The sequence below is a fragment of the Patagioenas fasciata genome, chromosome 2 (genome assembly GCF_037038585.1).
Source record: "Patagioenas fasciata isolate bPatFas1 chromosome 2, bPatFas1.hap1, whole genome shotgun sequence".
Taxonomy (NCBI): domain Eukaryota; kingdom Metazoa; phylum Chordata; class Aves; order Columbiformes; family Columbidae; genus Patagioenas; species Patagioenas fasciata.
The window spans coordinates 62523783-62538873 of record NC_092521.1 but is presented as its reverse complement, the minus strand read 5'-3'; the positions used below and the strand labels follow the sequence as shown (position 1 = coordinate 62538873).

At 35.5% G+C, this 15091-nt stretch overlaps 1 protein-coding gene across 1 annotated transcript in view; it reads right to left on the bottom strand.

Moving 5' to 3' along the window:
* Positions 1–15091, bottom strand: part of ZNF407 (zinc finger protein 407) — a 347047-nt gene that overhangs the window by 87391 nt on the left and 244565 nt on the right. The window contains exon 8 of the mRNA XM_071804301.1: positions 13792–13970. Within this exon, the coding sequence (XP_071660402.1) occupies positions 13792–13970 (179 nt within the window). The remainder of the gene's footprint in view (positions 1–13791; positions 13971–15091) is intronic.

Here is a 15091-nt window from a genome sequence, read left to right as displayed (position 1 = left end):
AGACATTCATAACACTTTGATACACTTAAAACTCAATTTCTAAACAATCTAAGCAAAAAATAAAAGTTTACTAGAAAGTGAAAATCTGCCATATGAGTTATCTTCAAACCCATATAACTGTAACAATAACCACATTTAGATCTGAGCATCTAGGAAGCCTAAGGCCTTTAATTACTGGAAAACATCTTGCTGTGTACAATCCATACTGTAGCAGGGTATAGCATTTCAACATAACAACATACAGACTGATAACTTGGATTGGTTCTATTTCTCCCTGTTCTGAGCACGGCAGTTTCTTCTACATACGCTGTACTTGTTTACCAGAGTGCTGGAAATTATGTTTATTTATATGTAATTCATGCAAAATTTTTATTAAAATATGAGTTAGTCAGACAACATAGCCTTTCCAAAACACTTCAGACTTCTTAAAAACTCTCCACAACATCTTAAAAGTTTAAGACACATGTTCTAACAATTTTTAAAATATGGAAACTAGCAGTAAATCCTTGAACAACACTGGTAAGTGCTAATACGTGTCTCCTTATATTCAGAAATTTTTGAAAAATGAGGACTATAATTTGGCTCTATTCATCCTACAGGGCCAAAGTCTATTAGAAATTATCTTATGTGGAATTTTGAAATCTATTTTCATGTTTTCTAGCAATAGTGTATGGGCAACAATTACCTTCTCCTGGAAACAAGGAACAGTACCTCAAATACCAATGTAAATTAGTAAAACCTAACAAAAATATAGATATTAATGTTCCACCAATATTTAGACATGCATTTTCAGTGAAGTCAGTAGCAGGTACACAACAGTATTCGGAAAAACAGGAAACTGTTTTGAGAAATGTAACATCGTGTTATGTTAATGAAAGCTAAATTCAAATGCCCTAGAAGCTTTATCATTATAAACTTTGAATTTGAAGCACAGTTCTACATCTGCCTTTTCTTTCTGTAACATCTGTACTTCTACATTAGTCAAGAAAGAGACCTATTTCTGTCAATCAGTATTAGGAGCAATCTGACCGCAAATTCTACAATGATTTTCTTTAAAAAATATTGGCAAAAATAACTTTAATCAGCTCAGTTTATCTATTAATGCGAATATGGAAAGATCTGCATTTATTTTGAAAATCCTAGCTAGGAAAAGAAATTAATAAAAAAGGCTGTGAGTTTAAGCAAAGAAAAGCCTTCAAGATGAAAAAACTTACAAGAAAAATGTAAAAAATTTGAACATGCCTAAAAGTGTCCCATGTCACAATGGGGACATCAGATTAAAGCGTTATTTCTGCAGATCGCACATCAGACTCACTGACATTGAAAGCAAATGCTGACATTACAAAGTGGATGATCTTCAGGTCATGAGCCACTCATGTACGTGCACAACCACCTATTGAAACCTGCTCCACGCTCAAGTCTGAGTTTCCTTATATGAAGGCCTCCCCTCCCAAATGAACCATTTTTTCAATTTCTGGTGAGAAGATGGCAACAAACTTAAAGTACTTTCAGAATGAGGAGTCCTTTTCTCTCCATCAAAATACCATCAGTTCTTTTCGCTCTCCCAAAAACCTCAGGAACCTTACCCTGGTTATACTAATTTATAACCATTTTCTCTTTGTGTAACTGAGTACTGAAAAAATCTTTTTGCAACTGGTGCCTCTCATTTCTCTGTTAGAATTTTTTTCTGTTGCATATCAGGCATCAGAAATGGAAATAGCTTTATTTAACAAAAATACTACATTTGTGGTTAATTTTATAATTATAGGCTTCTATAATTTTGCTTTAAAATTGTTATCCCAAGACATTCTGAGAAATATATCACTTCTGTAGCTCAAAGGTTTGCAGGAAATGACATATGCAATGAACAACCCCCCACAACTACAACAGAGTACAGTGTTCCCCTGCTGTCTTAGCCCTCCTGATCTACAGTACAAGTAAGGCCATACTGAATTACAGGCTACTGAGATTTCATTATTTTCATACACTGATAAATCTCTGACTTTCTATTTCAAGAATTTTGTCTGAGCAGGTGGAAGCAAGCACAAGCAGCTCGGCAAATTTTACCAACAATTTTGACAGTGGCTGTATTTGCTCAGAGAAGGGTGGATTACAAAAGAAAGGGTCAACAACCAATAATTTAATACTGAATCTTATTGGAACAGTAAGGATCAGATTGGATGTTAGCAAAAATTTGTTCACAGAAAGGGTTGTCAGGCATTGGAACAGGCTGCCCAGGGAAGTGGGAGAGTCACTAAAAGACGTATAGATGTGGTTCTTAGGGATGTAGTTTAGTGCTAGTTTATAGTTGGATTCACTGATCTTAAAGGTCTCTTCCAACCAAAATGATTCTATGATTCTATAAATCCTGAGCAGAAGAGATTAAATTGAATTGACTTGAAGTAGCTTTATCCCATGGGCATTTGTGGTAGTGCTAGGCACTAATATGTGAGGACTCCAGACACTTTGCAAAGGCTCCTCTTTTTCAATTTTACCTTGCTCATACATTCTAAAAACTATTGAGACTACTTTTCTAAGTGTACAATCCATTTTTTAATAACCTCTAACCTCAAATTCTTCAAACCCAGTTCTGAATTTCAGATATATATGCTGAATCTCAAATCAATGTTGAAAATGTTTACCTAAAAACTTCCAGTGTCTCTTGAGATAACTAGGAATTCAGGGGGTTATCTTTTTTTGCTATCAAAAGATGCTTTCATTTTATATTTCCTCTAGATACTGTTACTTCCAAGTAGACCAACTCTTTTAAATCTTCTATAAATGGTGTTCTGAGAACTGTTATTTGCTATTACTTCCTTGTCTTTGAATAAGAAGTTCCATTTTGGCAAAGTATAAAAGAGTAGGGACGTAGCTTAGAGTGTAATACAGTAGTTATCTTAATGCCTTTTTTGTAACTACATTATATGTTATATTCTCAAACACTATCGTGCAAGCAACTCTTTCCTTTAGCTACAGTACAATGGCAATTGATGAAACAGTCTTCCAGCAACAATAATCTAAGCTTCTGAAATGTTATTTAAGCAGGGATTTTGGCAAAAAGGAACTGATCTTCCCCTTGAAATACCTGAGGAGTCCTCTCACCTACACTGCAGAAACCCATCCAGCACATTTGCCTCCGGATGTCGGACACCTCCTGTACTTCTCACAGCTGAGCCACTGGCAGGACACCCAGTTAAACCAGCAGTGCCTTTAATCCAGTCATGTGCAGGTTGAAGCAGTAGTTTTGTATTATCTGAAGCCCGAATTTTTCATTAACACTCAGGTTCCTATGCAATTTATATGAAAATTGCACTCACTTTAAGGACCCTTTTCATTATCAGAGACTATTATATGAAAATCATACTGTAATGACTCAGAGAATGAAAACATCTGTGGTAAATTTGCAGTGGTTTCTTCAGTACAAACCACTCATTTGACATTAGATATGGATGAGCATGCAGTCTTTCCAATAAATGCAAGACCTGCATAAAAAAAATCTTAAATTCAGAAGACATGCTCTCTATCTTCCCATATAGAAAAAGGGGTTCCCCACTAACTGGTCTGCTGAGAGCTCAGAGATACGATATCTGCTTCCATGTTTTTTTGACATGATGCGAGAATTATAGACAGTCGGCACGCAATGTATTTATATGAGATATAGTTTCATATTACACCCTCATATGTTCACCAAGAAAGTGAAGCAATCTTTCTTCTGTGAGACTTCTACCGATCTTAATTTCCTTTAGTGCAAACAGTTATAGACAAGCTCCTCTTTGAACTGATAATTTTTTAGAGGTCATTCAGCCCATAATTTCAGGTCCTAGTCACTATCCTGATGGTCCTTCTTAGGAAATTGGACCCAGTGGGAACGTTTTTTCCTTCTGCTTAGTCTATGGGTCAGCATTTTCCTTCCCTTATACTTCTTAATTCCCTTAAGTGGCAATTATTTAAGGCACAGTTAGAGAAGGTGCAATCTACATTCATCCAATAAAACCTAAATATTAAAAAGGACAGAAAAATCCAGCATGGTTACTAAGGATATATGGGAGAACATTTCACATTTGAAAGGTACCAAAGATCTGGTAAATGAAAAGATGAGAAAAATTATGAAGAACTATTGGAAGTAAAATAGAAATTAGAAGTACAAAAGAACAGGTGTATGAGACAGACAAGGCACCCTACTTCCAAAAGGTCAAGATCCAAGATGCCATGTCAAGAAATTAATGGGAAGTCGGTGCAGGATACATTGGATCAATGAAAGCAAACAAAAAGAAAGCCCAAAAGAAATTTTTAAAATCAGCATGGAATGCCAATGATTTGTGATTCATTGAAGCAATTATTGCTGAGGACTTTTCTCTTCATTCGTGACCCGAAGCAGTAAAACGCTGAGCACACAACTAACATTCAATCTAACATTAGCCACATTTGTTCTTGAATTATTTGCTATTATTTGTGTCCATCTTGTGTAGTAACCAAATTTTACATAACAAGCAAATAATTCTTTTGTGTAATTTTTTAAAAATTTGAAAATTCACGCAATGACTTCCAAGCAAATCAAAGCAGATTTGCAAATGTTAATTGTTTAAGTTATTTATCAAGAGTACACTCTTTCAGTGCAGGTTGTTGACATGTTGGTAGCATCTCAAAGGAGGAGAAAATTTAAAGTGTCCTTTAAATAACGTACAGCCACAGTGAAAGAAACCAAGAGATGGTGGCATTATGTAGGCAAAACAGACTCTGCTATGCGGTTATACTGAAATATAGTGCCCCCAGATCTTAGAAGTACTGTTAGTTCAAATCTTCAAGTAATGAAATAATTTGTTCATAATTGGGATGCCACCATTGTGATATTTATTATTTATTTATAGGTATTTATTATTTATATTATCATTGAAACACAATTCACATAAAATTATTTATATTATTCATTAGCAATATACAATTATTTAAAATATTTCTAGACTATAAATATATATTTTATGTAATACATATAAAATACTTATGCTTTATATACTATATATATTAAAAATTTAAAACACATTTTAAATCAAGATTTTCATATTCTTCTACAACTTGCATCTTACGCTTTACATTTACATTAACAACCAAAAAGTGTTTTGTATTTCTTAGGACTCCAGCATAACTTCCCTGGATGACACATGAAGAGATCCACTCTTAAAAGAGCTTCTCCTTATAGGAAACTGATTTAAACGTTCAGAATATAGGACAATCTCCACATAAAAATATCTTGAATTACTCCCACGCACTATATGCCTTTATTTTTTTTATTCCTTCTATAAGGTTCATTTTTTTTTTTTGCTTGTGTGAAAAGTTCTCTTGATGACCCCTGATATCGTGTTGTGGGGTTTTTTTGTGTGTTTTACTCTGAATTTGAATACGTTGGTATTTGAACACTAATCTTTCCTTTCGTTATTTATATTTACCACATGCTATTATGCATATATATTTTCTAGTAGAATTAAATATCTTTGTCTTTCTAGATGGGTGTCATGTCTTAAGGGCTTTCTTCTGTACTTTAATATTTCAGCTTTAAAAGTTTTATGTTAGGATATCCTATTTTTAGCACCAAATAGGTAATACTATGTCTCATTCTTATGAAGGATATTTTATCTACTAGTATAATGAAATAATAGGTTGGAGTAAGATTACCTTATTTTCATCAGTGAACCTGACAACCTTGCAGAGACAACAGTCTCTGTGAATACTAGTAGGGATCCAGCACATGGCCACCAATTCAACGAGTTTGCAAAGCAGATGACTGTTTGAGGGTGTTTTGAGGGCAGAGATAATCCTAGAATCATAGAGTAGTTTGGGTTGGAAGGGCCATCTAGTCCAAACCCCTGCCATGAGCAGTGACATGTGCAACTGATCAGGTTGCTCAGAGCCCCATCCAGCCTGGCCCTCAATGTCTCCAGGGATGGAGCATCTACCACCTCTCTGGGCAACCTGGGTCAGTGTTTCTCCACCCTCATTGCAAAAAATTTCTTCCTCCTGTCTAACCTGAATCTCCTCTCCTCTAGTTTAAAACCATTACTCCTTGTCCTATTGCAACAGGCCCTGCTAAAAAGTCTGTCCCCACCTTCCCATCTTTCTTATAGGCCCCTTTTAAGTACTAAGAGGTGGACAGTAGGGTAGAACGGCTAATTCCAGAACAGATGAGGGTTTCTCTATTGCCACGTGTGGCACAGCCCCCCCAGGTCAGTTGAATGGTTCCCCACCCTGGAAACCGGGACGTCTAAGGGAGGAAGCACAGGGAAGCAAGGGCACACCAACACCCAGATTAGGTGTTTAGACATGGGCAAAGACATTCAAGATGTTAAAGAATAAAAGCTCACCCACAAAATAATTGGTTGCCCTCTGATAGCTCTTCATAAAGGAACTACAAGTAGGAAATTGACAGAGCAGTGGGCAGAAAGGTATTGCCAGAACGCAGGACTGTGATTAAAAATGCCGTTGGTGCAATACACAATACAAAAACCACTTGTGTGGAGGCCCCCTGCAGCTTAGCACCAACCATCTGATGGAGAAATGGTGCACAACATGGCAGACGTTATGCCTCTACTGGCCAGAGGTATTCAGACGTGTTCCAGGCTTTGACCTAGGCAATATTTTTCTTTTCATTTAAAACTATGTTCTGAACACTTTTTCTCTAGTGAAATTCATGGTCTTCACTCACATCTGAGCATGCCATCCACTTATAGAATACAAATAAAATTAATAATGATTGGTTTTACATATTAGATGATGTACTATTTGCATCAAAATATTTCAACACCTTCTTTAATGTCATTCAGCGGCAATATATACTGACTGTTCAGGAAAAGCAACTAAGGGACTATGAATGGAGTCCCTAAGCTCTTCAAGACCAGCAGCAAAAGTTACATACTAGAGGAAAAAATAAATTAAAAAAAAACAAAATAGTTTTGTGACCTTGAAAAAATACTTCCTATGGAAGCTCTGCTAGGCATACAAAGCCTTCTATTAGAAGACAGCTATAAAAATAACCAAATGACTTAGGTTTTAGGGTTTTTTAAAACGTAGATTAATTTTTCCTGAAACACAATAATACGTAATCTACATAGGTTATAAGGAACCTACCTCTCTCCTTTACAAACAGAAAATCATTTATACTAGGTTTTTATTTCAAGCACAGACTAAAATTATTATTCTTCACAAAAGAGGAAAGGGAGTGCCTGCCAATCAACATGACATGCTATTGAAAGACTGGCACTAATAGCTATGACAAGAGCAAACCTGTTTAAAGCAGAGCTGCTGCTATCTTTTTTTTTTTTTTTTTTTTAAGTATACCAGCCATCAAAAATAATGTTTTATCTGACTGCAAACCCAAGCAATACTCTGCTACTGTAAAAGCTCCTACCTGATTTGCCTATATCTAGCAATGGCAGATTTTTAATATTGTTTCAAATTACAGCATTTAAACTACTTTATTTAAACAGTGATAAAGAGTAAGAACATAACTATTCCAAGAAAGAAGTTAAGTATGCTTGCAAACAAAACTTTGTATCCATTCTTTGGAGGCTTTACTTAAAGTATGAATTACAAGTTTGCATAGGTACTCAACTTGCTTATATTTCCATTATTTCATAGACTAATAGTATTCACTGATTTTATATTTGTATAGTTTGATGAATTCAGAGGGCATAAGAGTAAACGGGTATTTATTATTTCATTTTTTTCTTTTCAACTTTATATTTTCTAATAAAGAGTCAGAAGATGCAAAAGAAAGGACAAGAAAAAAAAGAAATAAAAGTATAAAAGTACTAGGATAGTAGTAAAGTTGCTATATTATCAGGTTATATGTCTCCAATTCACATTCTGAATAAGTCTGCAGTTTCCACTTGGTAATACAGTTGTACCTTGATAAAATCACATAATAGATCACACCATAACTTTTAGCAATCAATTTTTTCTCTTGATAATTTGATAAATGTAGCTGTCAAATGGGATAAAGATCACAATTTTATTTGGGATTAACTATGTGGACTTCCAGAATTCCATTCATGAATATTGCAACTTTTACAACTGATAGGATCACAATTTTGTCCCTTGTTGATGATGTAATCATGTTGTGGGTTGCTAGTACAGCCTTGTTTCTCAAAGGCTAAAGAAACTGAAAGAGAAACATGTGGAAAGAACAGCCTTTTGAAAAGTGTACCTTAAAAAGGTTGGAAAAAATATTTTTCAAACATACATAAAAGAGACGTTGTGGTAAACTTTTCTCATTTTCACGGCTCCCTGGGAAGAACTAAAACATCCCCTAATTCTGTTCTACTAATCTATAGAAGAAAAGGGCAGGATATAGGCTGAGCTTAGTGAACAGATGATTAATTGAACTGCCTTTTCATTGATATGAGATCTCAGGAGCCAATAACACAGTATGGTAACTGCCAACCAAAAAGGCAAAATTTCATAAGGATTCTTCAAACACCTCAACTAAACAAATAAATAAATGTTCCAAGGATTTAACAACATACCAGAAAAAAACTTATTTTAGACAAGTGTATTTCTACTCAGGTTCAAAGAGACTAAAAATTCAGCAGCACCGATGGGAAAGTCATGTCTATGAGAAAGGACAATTTGGGGGATGCATGTCTCCTCAGTTACCCCTTTGCTATCACAACACCTGAGCACTTTAGATTCACAAACACGACCTTTGCTAACAAGCTGCAGGTTAACACTTATTCACAATTTAAGAACAAACAGGACTATTAGATAATAGTCTGACTTCTGGTATATGAAAGCCCCTTAAATAACAACTAATTAGTTTTGCAGTGAACCCAGCAAAGTTGGGCTCTCCTAAAACCTATCTTCCAGAACGACATACAGTCTTCTCAAGGCTCAAAGCAATGGAACAGGGATATTTCTTCTCTTAGTTGTTGCCAGAGCTCAACTGAACTCATATTTAAGTGTTTGCACCTTGTTTCTCCTTTCAATTCGCCTGACTAAGCTTTCAGTAGCTGATTTTTCTTAGGCTTTTCTCAGCTAGATTAAGAGTAGCTCATGTCTGATATTTTCTCCCTTTGAAGCAACTCATACTCTGTAATCAAGTACCTATCTATCATTTTGGTCATGAATTATGTAACTCTTCACGAGCACCAAGTGTTCAATCACCACGTAGGCAGCCAACTGCCAAAACACGATCATCACAATCTTTGTTATGTGGATGCCCAACTCCAGAGGCACCTATAATTTTCACAGAGGCAACGGCACACAAAGCTGTGCTTCCCAGCATTCCCTAAAACACATCTGTGCAGCAAGGGGAAGCGGCTCATGCTTTTAGTTCTGTCAGGATCTGTAAGAGCAAGCAATCCTCCACTCCTACTCACAGGGTCCAGGGTGGCAGAGTCTCTCAGAGCACACCAGATAACTTGAGTGCTTTGCAAGCGTAGTATCACTTCCAAAGAAAAAACAGACTTACCAAAGAGTACAATGAATTGATTTTTTTTTTTTTTAAAAGAAAAGACTTCCAACAAAGGTTTTATACAACTACTAATTCTAAATTAAGTAAAACATTCCCAAGTTTCCTCTTCAATATATTAAGCAGTTCCCTAATCACGTAGTTGACTTTTGTGAAGACATTTTCAAGCAAAAGCTTTGTAACTTGAACTATCTGCCATTGCACCTATTTGGCAGATGGGAAAACCCAGAGAGAGAGCAAGCCTGCTATATCAGTCGCTCAGTGAAAAACTGGGTTATTCTTATTTTCTAGAGTAGCGCTCATTCTTGGAGATCTTGGTCACATTTAACAGTGCAGCATGGAAATAATGATACAGAAAAGAAGCTGAATCATTGCATAACTTTGAACACGATCAGAAAAACAATAATGAACAAACTGCTTCTCTTTTCTCTGAAGAGCTTTTTGCCTTATGGCCAGTTTAGTATCCACAGAAAACTACTGTGCACACAGTGAGTTGCTATGGTCTCTGCAGCTATTGGAATAATGGAGATGTCAAGCCACAGATATTAGGCTCTTTGGATATAAATAATGCATCATAACAGTATCATAATGTTTGTAAGACAAGAGCTCCTAAACGATGAACATTTAGTTCAAACCAAAATTATCCCTGCCAAGTAATGCTGCTCCGAAGCAGACAAAGCACTGAGAAAAAGACCTGGACTGCTGATGGGAGGTGTGAACCTTCCCCTGGCCCACTTGTCAAAGTATTCAGGCTCAGTTCAACTCAGTACTGAGATGTAGCATCACTTGGAAGAAAAAATCATATCCAACACTCATGGAAATGTAATGCACACAAGAATAAATCCAAAGATCTCTTCAGCTTACTTTGAGACTCTTCATACAAACAAGTTCGCAGTGAGCAACTCATAAAAAACTTTCTTTATCAAATATTCTCATTAAAAAAAAAAAACCACAACACTAAAATGATAGTCATCAATATGGTATGAAGATTCACTCACTTACTGTATTAATTTTCCATTTGTAATGGCAAATTTTCAGATGTGCATATTGATAACGAGAATAATATGAAAAGCTTACACCGGAACTAAATTTCCATGACTAAAACATTAACTGCAGGATTCCTGAGCTTTCTAGCAAGCCCACTTGTGTTCTAGAACAGATATAAAATCTATTGGTGTATTAAATGTGTTTTTTTTTTTAAAGAAAATACACAGATACTCTGGATAATCATCAATGGATTTCTACCTTTCTTAAAAGCAAAGTTTCAATTTCAACACAGACCTGGAGAAAATGGGTCAGAGAATATAAAGAAATAGGCATAAAGCTCTTACAGAACAACATGCAATGAGATTTCAAAAACAGATTTGACGATTTGTGTAAATACTAGAGGTAAAACACATAAATTGGTAGCTGAAGTGTAATCTAGCCAATTCAATCCATAATTTTATGTGGAAATGCATGTATCTCTTCATTGGTTTGTCTGCATTGAAGACCTGCTGTTCAAATGCAGTGTATTTTAAAAGGTAAAGACAAAAGTATTCTCAGATTTTTATATTTTTTAAATGTAAAATGGTACTTCATAAGATTTATAAGGAATGATCAAATACCTCCCTCTATGACAGAACCTATAGCCAAAAGGGGAAAGAAGGTCTGAAGACCTGGTTTTGTGGTATTTCCATATATCAATTCCTCACATTATGCAGGATTTCAAAGATGCAGAACAGAAAGTGATGTCACCTATCAGTTACAGTGCCATCTTTACTCATGCAGAAGCTAACTCATTCTGCCTTCCACAGCTTCTCACTTAGAAACGCAGCCTCTTCAGGCTCCTCACTGCCACTGACCACATAAAGCAGTATGGTAGTTGCCAAAGAAATCTAAACAGAAATTACTATTAGAACATTAAAGAGCGTTAAATTTGAATTAGAAATCCAACTGATAATCTTAATTCCACAGATGATAAACAGACTTGATTTTTACTTCCAGTCCCATCCTAAAAGGACCACATGGCTCCATTCTTGGTGGGTTGAAGGGAAGGAGTTTCTGACTGGTCCTGAAGTGGCTGGAGTTGATGTCTGCCTCTTTGCCACAGTGATGAGACTTATGCTATTTTTATTCTGCTCAAAGAAGCAAAGGGGCTGGCTTTCCCGTTACAAAGCAATATTAGAACACAAAAGACAGACAAATATATTTTGGTTAAAAAAATCGATCTTGTATGACACTTTACTCCTATCATCCTAGAGGGTTCTATGTCATGTTGTGGATTCTCTGCGAGTGCAGCCAATGACCAATAAGTAATCAGTAACTCTGGACCAGACACAGAACAAATCTTATTTTGATAAGGAATGTTAGCCAGGGCACAGGAGTTATCCCCTCGTTCCTCTAAAAATCTGCTCTAAAACCTTTAGCTCTCAAATGTCCAGCAGCCAGAAATGGATTGAAAAGAAGAAATGAAAACCCCTTTAATTTAACTCTGATGTGAATGCACAATTATCAGCTAGGTCCTGCTTTAACGGTGTTTCTTCCTGAAAGGAAAATACAGTATCACCCTTTTAGTGATGGGATTATGCAAACAATATTTCAACACATGTTGTATACCAATTCTAGGCTACCCTGGCAATAATTAGGTGACGACCAGTTCTCACTAGTACTAATATATTTATACAGTACCCTGTTTCATGCAAGGGGATTTCTACAGTATAAGAATGAATGTATAGAAAATAGATACTGTTAGTATACAACACGGTGATGACAGTTTTGCTGTGTTGTCAAGACAAGGATGTTGAAGATTTTTAACCACAACATGCTGCAATGAGCAATTAATTTACCTACATATATAGTCTTGAACAAGTAACATGAAAACTTATACAGACTTTGTAATTTTGAAAAAATGTTAGTGATTCTACAAATGTTACATCTATCTATGTTGTGTCTGTATATCTGTTTATTGAAAGCATTTTAATTTTTCTCATTATTTTAGGTGGGATTATTGTAGTAAAAATCTGTCAGTGTCTGATTTGAATATTCATTCACTTTAGTGGGAACTATGGTGAAATGTGATCAGTTTTCTGACCTATTTTGAAATTGGTATTCTGCCAACTGGCATTTTGTTTGCACATCCAGATATTATCCACCATATGCTGACATGACATGATGATTGGTTCCAAAATGAAGTGGAATACTTGGCAAATAGAAATATATGGTACAAATAATACACTGCCTCTAGTCAAGAAAGCAAGCAGTCATTTTGAACATACTGAGAGGTTTTAAAATAACTGGAGTGTACACACTGCACAGAGCTGAATGAAAGCTCTTGAGGTCATGGTTTTTTACAGGTATGAGGGTCTCAAAAATTAAAAGATCAATTACTTACAGCAGAAGATTCAAATCTGACACAGCAGTACTAATAGTTTAACTTCAATAGAAGATTAATCTGCATCTTAAGGAGAATTTGGCCCACATAGCTTCTTCCTCCTCTGGATTCCCCAATTCTTTCTTCTCACCATCTGTTCTCTTTTCTCCACTGCTCTGACTTGTCTTGCCGCTCAGTGATGTCTGAGTTATCTGCCTCTCATGAGTTAAGATCACATTTCATTCAAGCTCCAGCCTAACGCTGTATTACTTCTCCTAACCTCTTGCCATTGAAACTTTATTTTTCTCCTAAGTTGATGCTCTCAGTGAACTTTTGCCTTCTATCCTGAACTGTAAAATCTCTAAAAAATAATCTTGTTCCTAATCAGGAAATACACCAACTTTCTTCTTTTATTTCCTTTTCCAATGCAATGTTTCTGTGTTGCATTCCTCCAGTGACTTCCATGTGTGTGCTCTCTAATGTAAAGCCTCAAAACATACATGTAAGTTATTGACTGATCTCTGCTTTCTACCTTTAATGTTGAACACTGTCTGGTTTTTTTTGTAATGAAATCTACAATTTTTTAAGTGGTAAATTAACTTGCCACTGTATTTCCTAAGGAATTTTGGTTTTCTGTTCCTGGGGGAATAAGGTGGGCAGAGGGACAATACAGATGTTAAAAAATACGTTTCTCTATAAAAGCTCAACTAGATTTCAAAATAAGGCATCTAAATAGCACACACTTCTGATGTTTATATATTAAACTGCAAGCTTTACTTGTGAAACATGAATGGATTTCAGTGCTTAATGCACAACCTTCACCCCTTGTGAAGACTTGAAGAGGACCAAGACCATTTTAAAATCGTGTTCACCAGAAAAAATGATAATAACGTAAGAGCTAGCTTTCTTATTGCAATAAGCTAAGGGTGGTCATACAGAAAAGAGAAGAATTTGTAAGCAAAGGGAAGAGTGACCTTACCAGCATGCAAGTACGCCAGGTCAGGATTTTCGATATCTGGGTGTAGTTCTTTCAAGTGGTTACGAAACTCCACGGGGATATTGGTTCCATAGTCACATTTAGGACAGTTATACATTTTTACTCCTTCATGCTTTCCTGTATGTAAGATGTGTTTACGGATGTTTTCAGCACAGTTGGACCTAGAAAGCCATGAAAAAATAAGTAAGTTATATAGAAATTTATTCCTTACTAGTCATTCAAATAAAACCTAGTGCTATAACGGAAAACGAGTAGTCATTCATTTTTTTGCCATTTGCCTGATTTTTGCATCCTGTTAGGTTTTGCATAAATGTTGTCCTTTGCATGAAGGCTCTCAAAGCTGTTTCAGGTTCACTGAGCAACACATCTGAAGCAGAAGCATTTAAAAACGAACAATTTTTTACGTTGGCCAAAGTCTTATAATTTTTATTTTTCTTGATGGTAGTCGACGATTGACGGAAATTAGGCAAAAATCTTTAACTTGGCAAAACTGAAATGCAGAGATGCCTTTAACATTCCCACTGAAGCTCACATGAACCCTTCCTACAGAGTTCCTAGATGACATAGGAGTGCCTGTGAAAGATTTTTTGTAAGGGTATTCCACCAGCTCTTGTCTCTACCTTATGAACTGCTCCTAGAAAAGAGAATTGAGTCGTTGGAGTTTATACCTTTTTGAAAATACACACAGACTCTCATTTATATCTTAAAGACAGCTTTTGTAGAAGTGGAGTTTTCACACATAAAAGTCAGAATACATATACAATTAGTTTTATGCATTTAAAATAAATGTTTCTAATGATATTTCTTAAAAAAAAAGTGACTAGAAAAAGATCTCACATTTCTTTTACCCACAAAGAGATCCAAAACAGGATGGCAGTTTTTAATTGCTAGTCTTTAAAATATTGCAGTCTCGTTCCAAAATTATTTTGCAGTAGAATTATATAGTTATTCAAAGCCTGTGATGAATCCCATATAAAATATACAACTTCTTCATTTATTTCAATTGGAAATAGCCATTATGATTTTTCTTGAATCAAAATAACAGCCTGTGAACATACTTTTTTAGACTTTCATAGCACTGTACACTATTAATATTGTCAAAGCAAGAACAGCAAATCAGTTTAACTGAAATAAATACAAACACTCAAGTGAGCTATATAAATACATGATACTTCACAAGTATTACAATACGACAACAGCAGCATTTTGAGCAACTGATTGTTTACCTGTCACTGTTAGAAACACCACAGTAACAGGCACCTAAAAAAAGGACCCCCAAAAT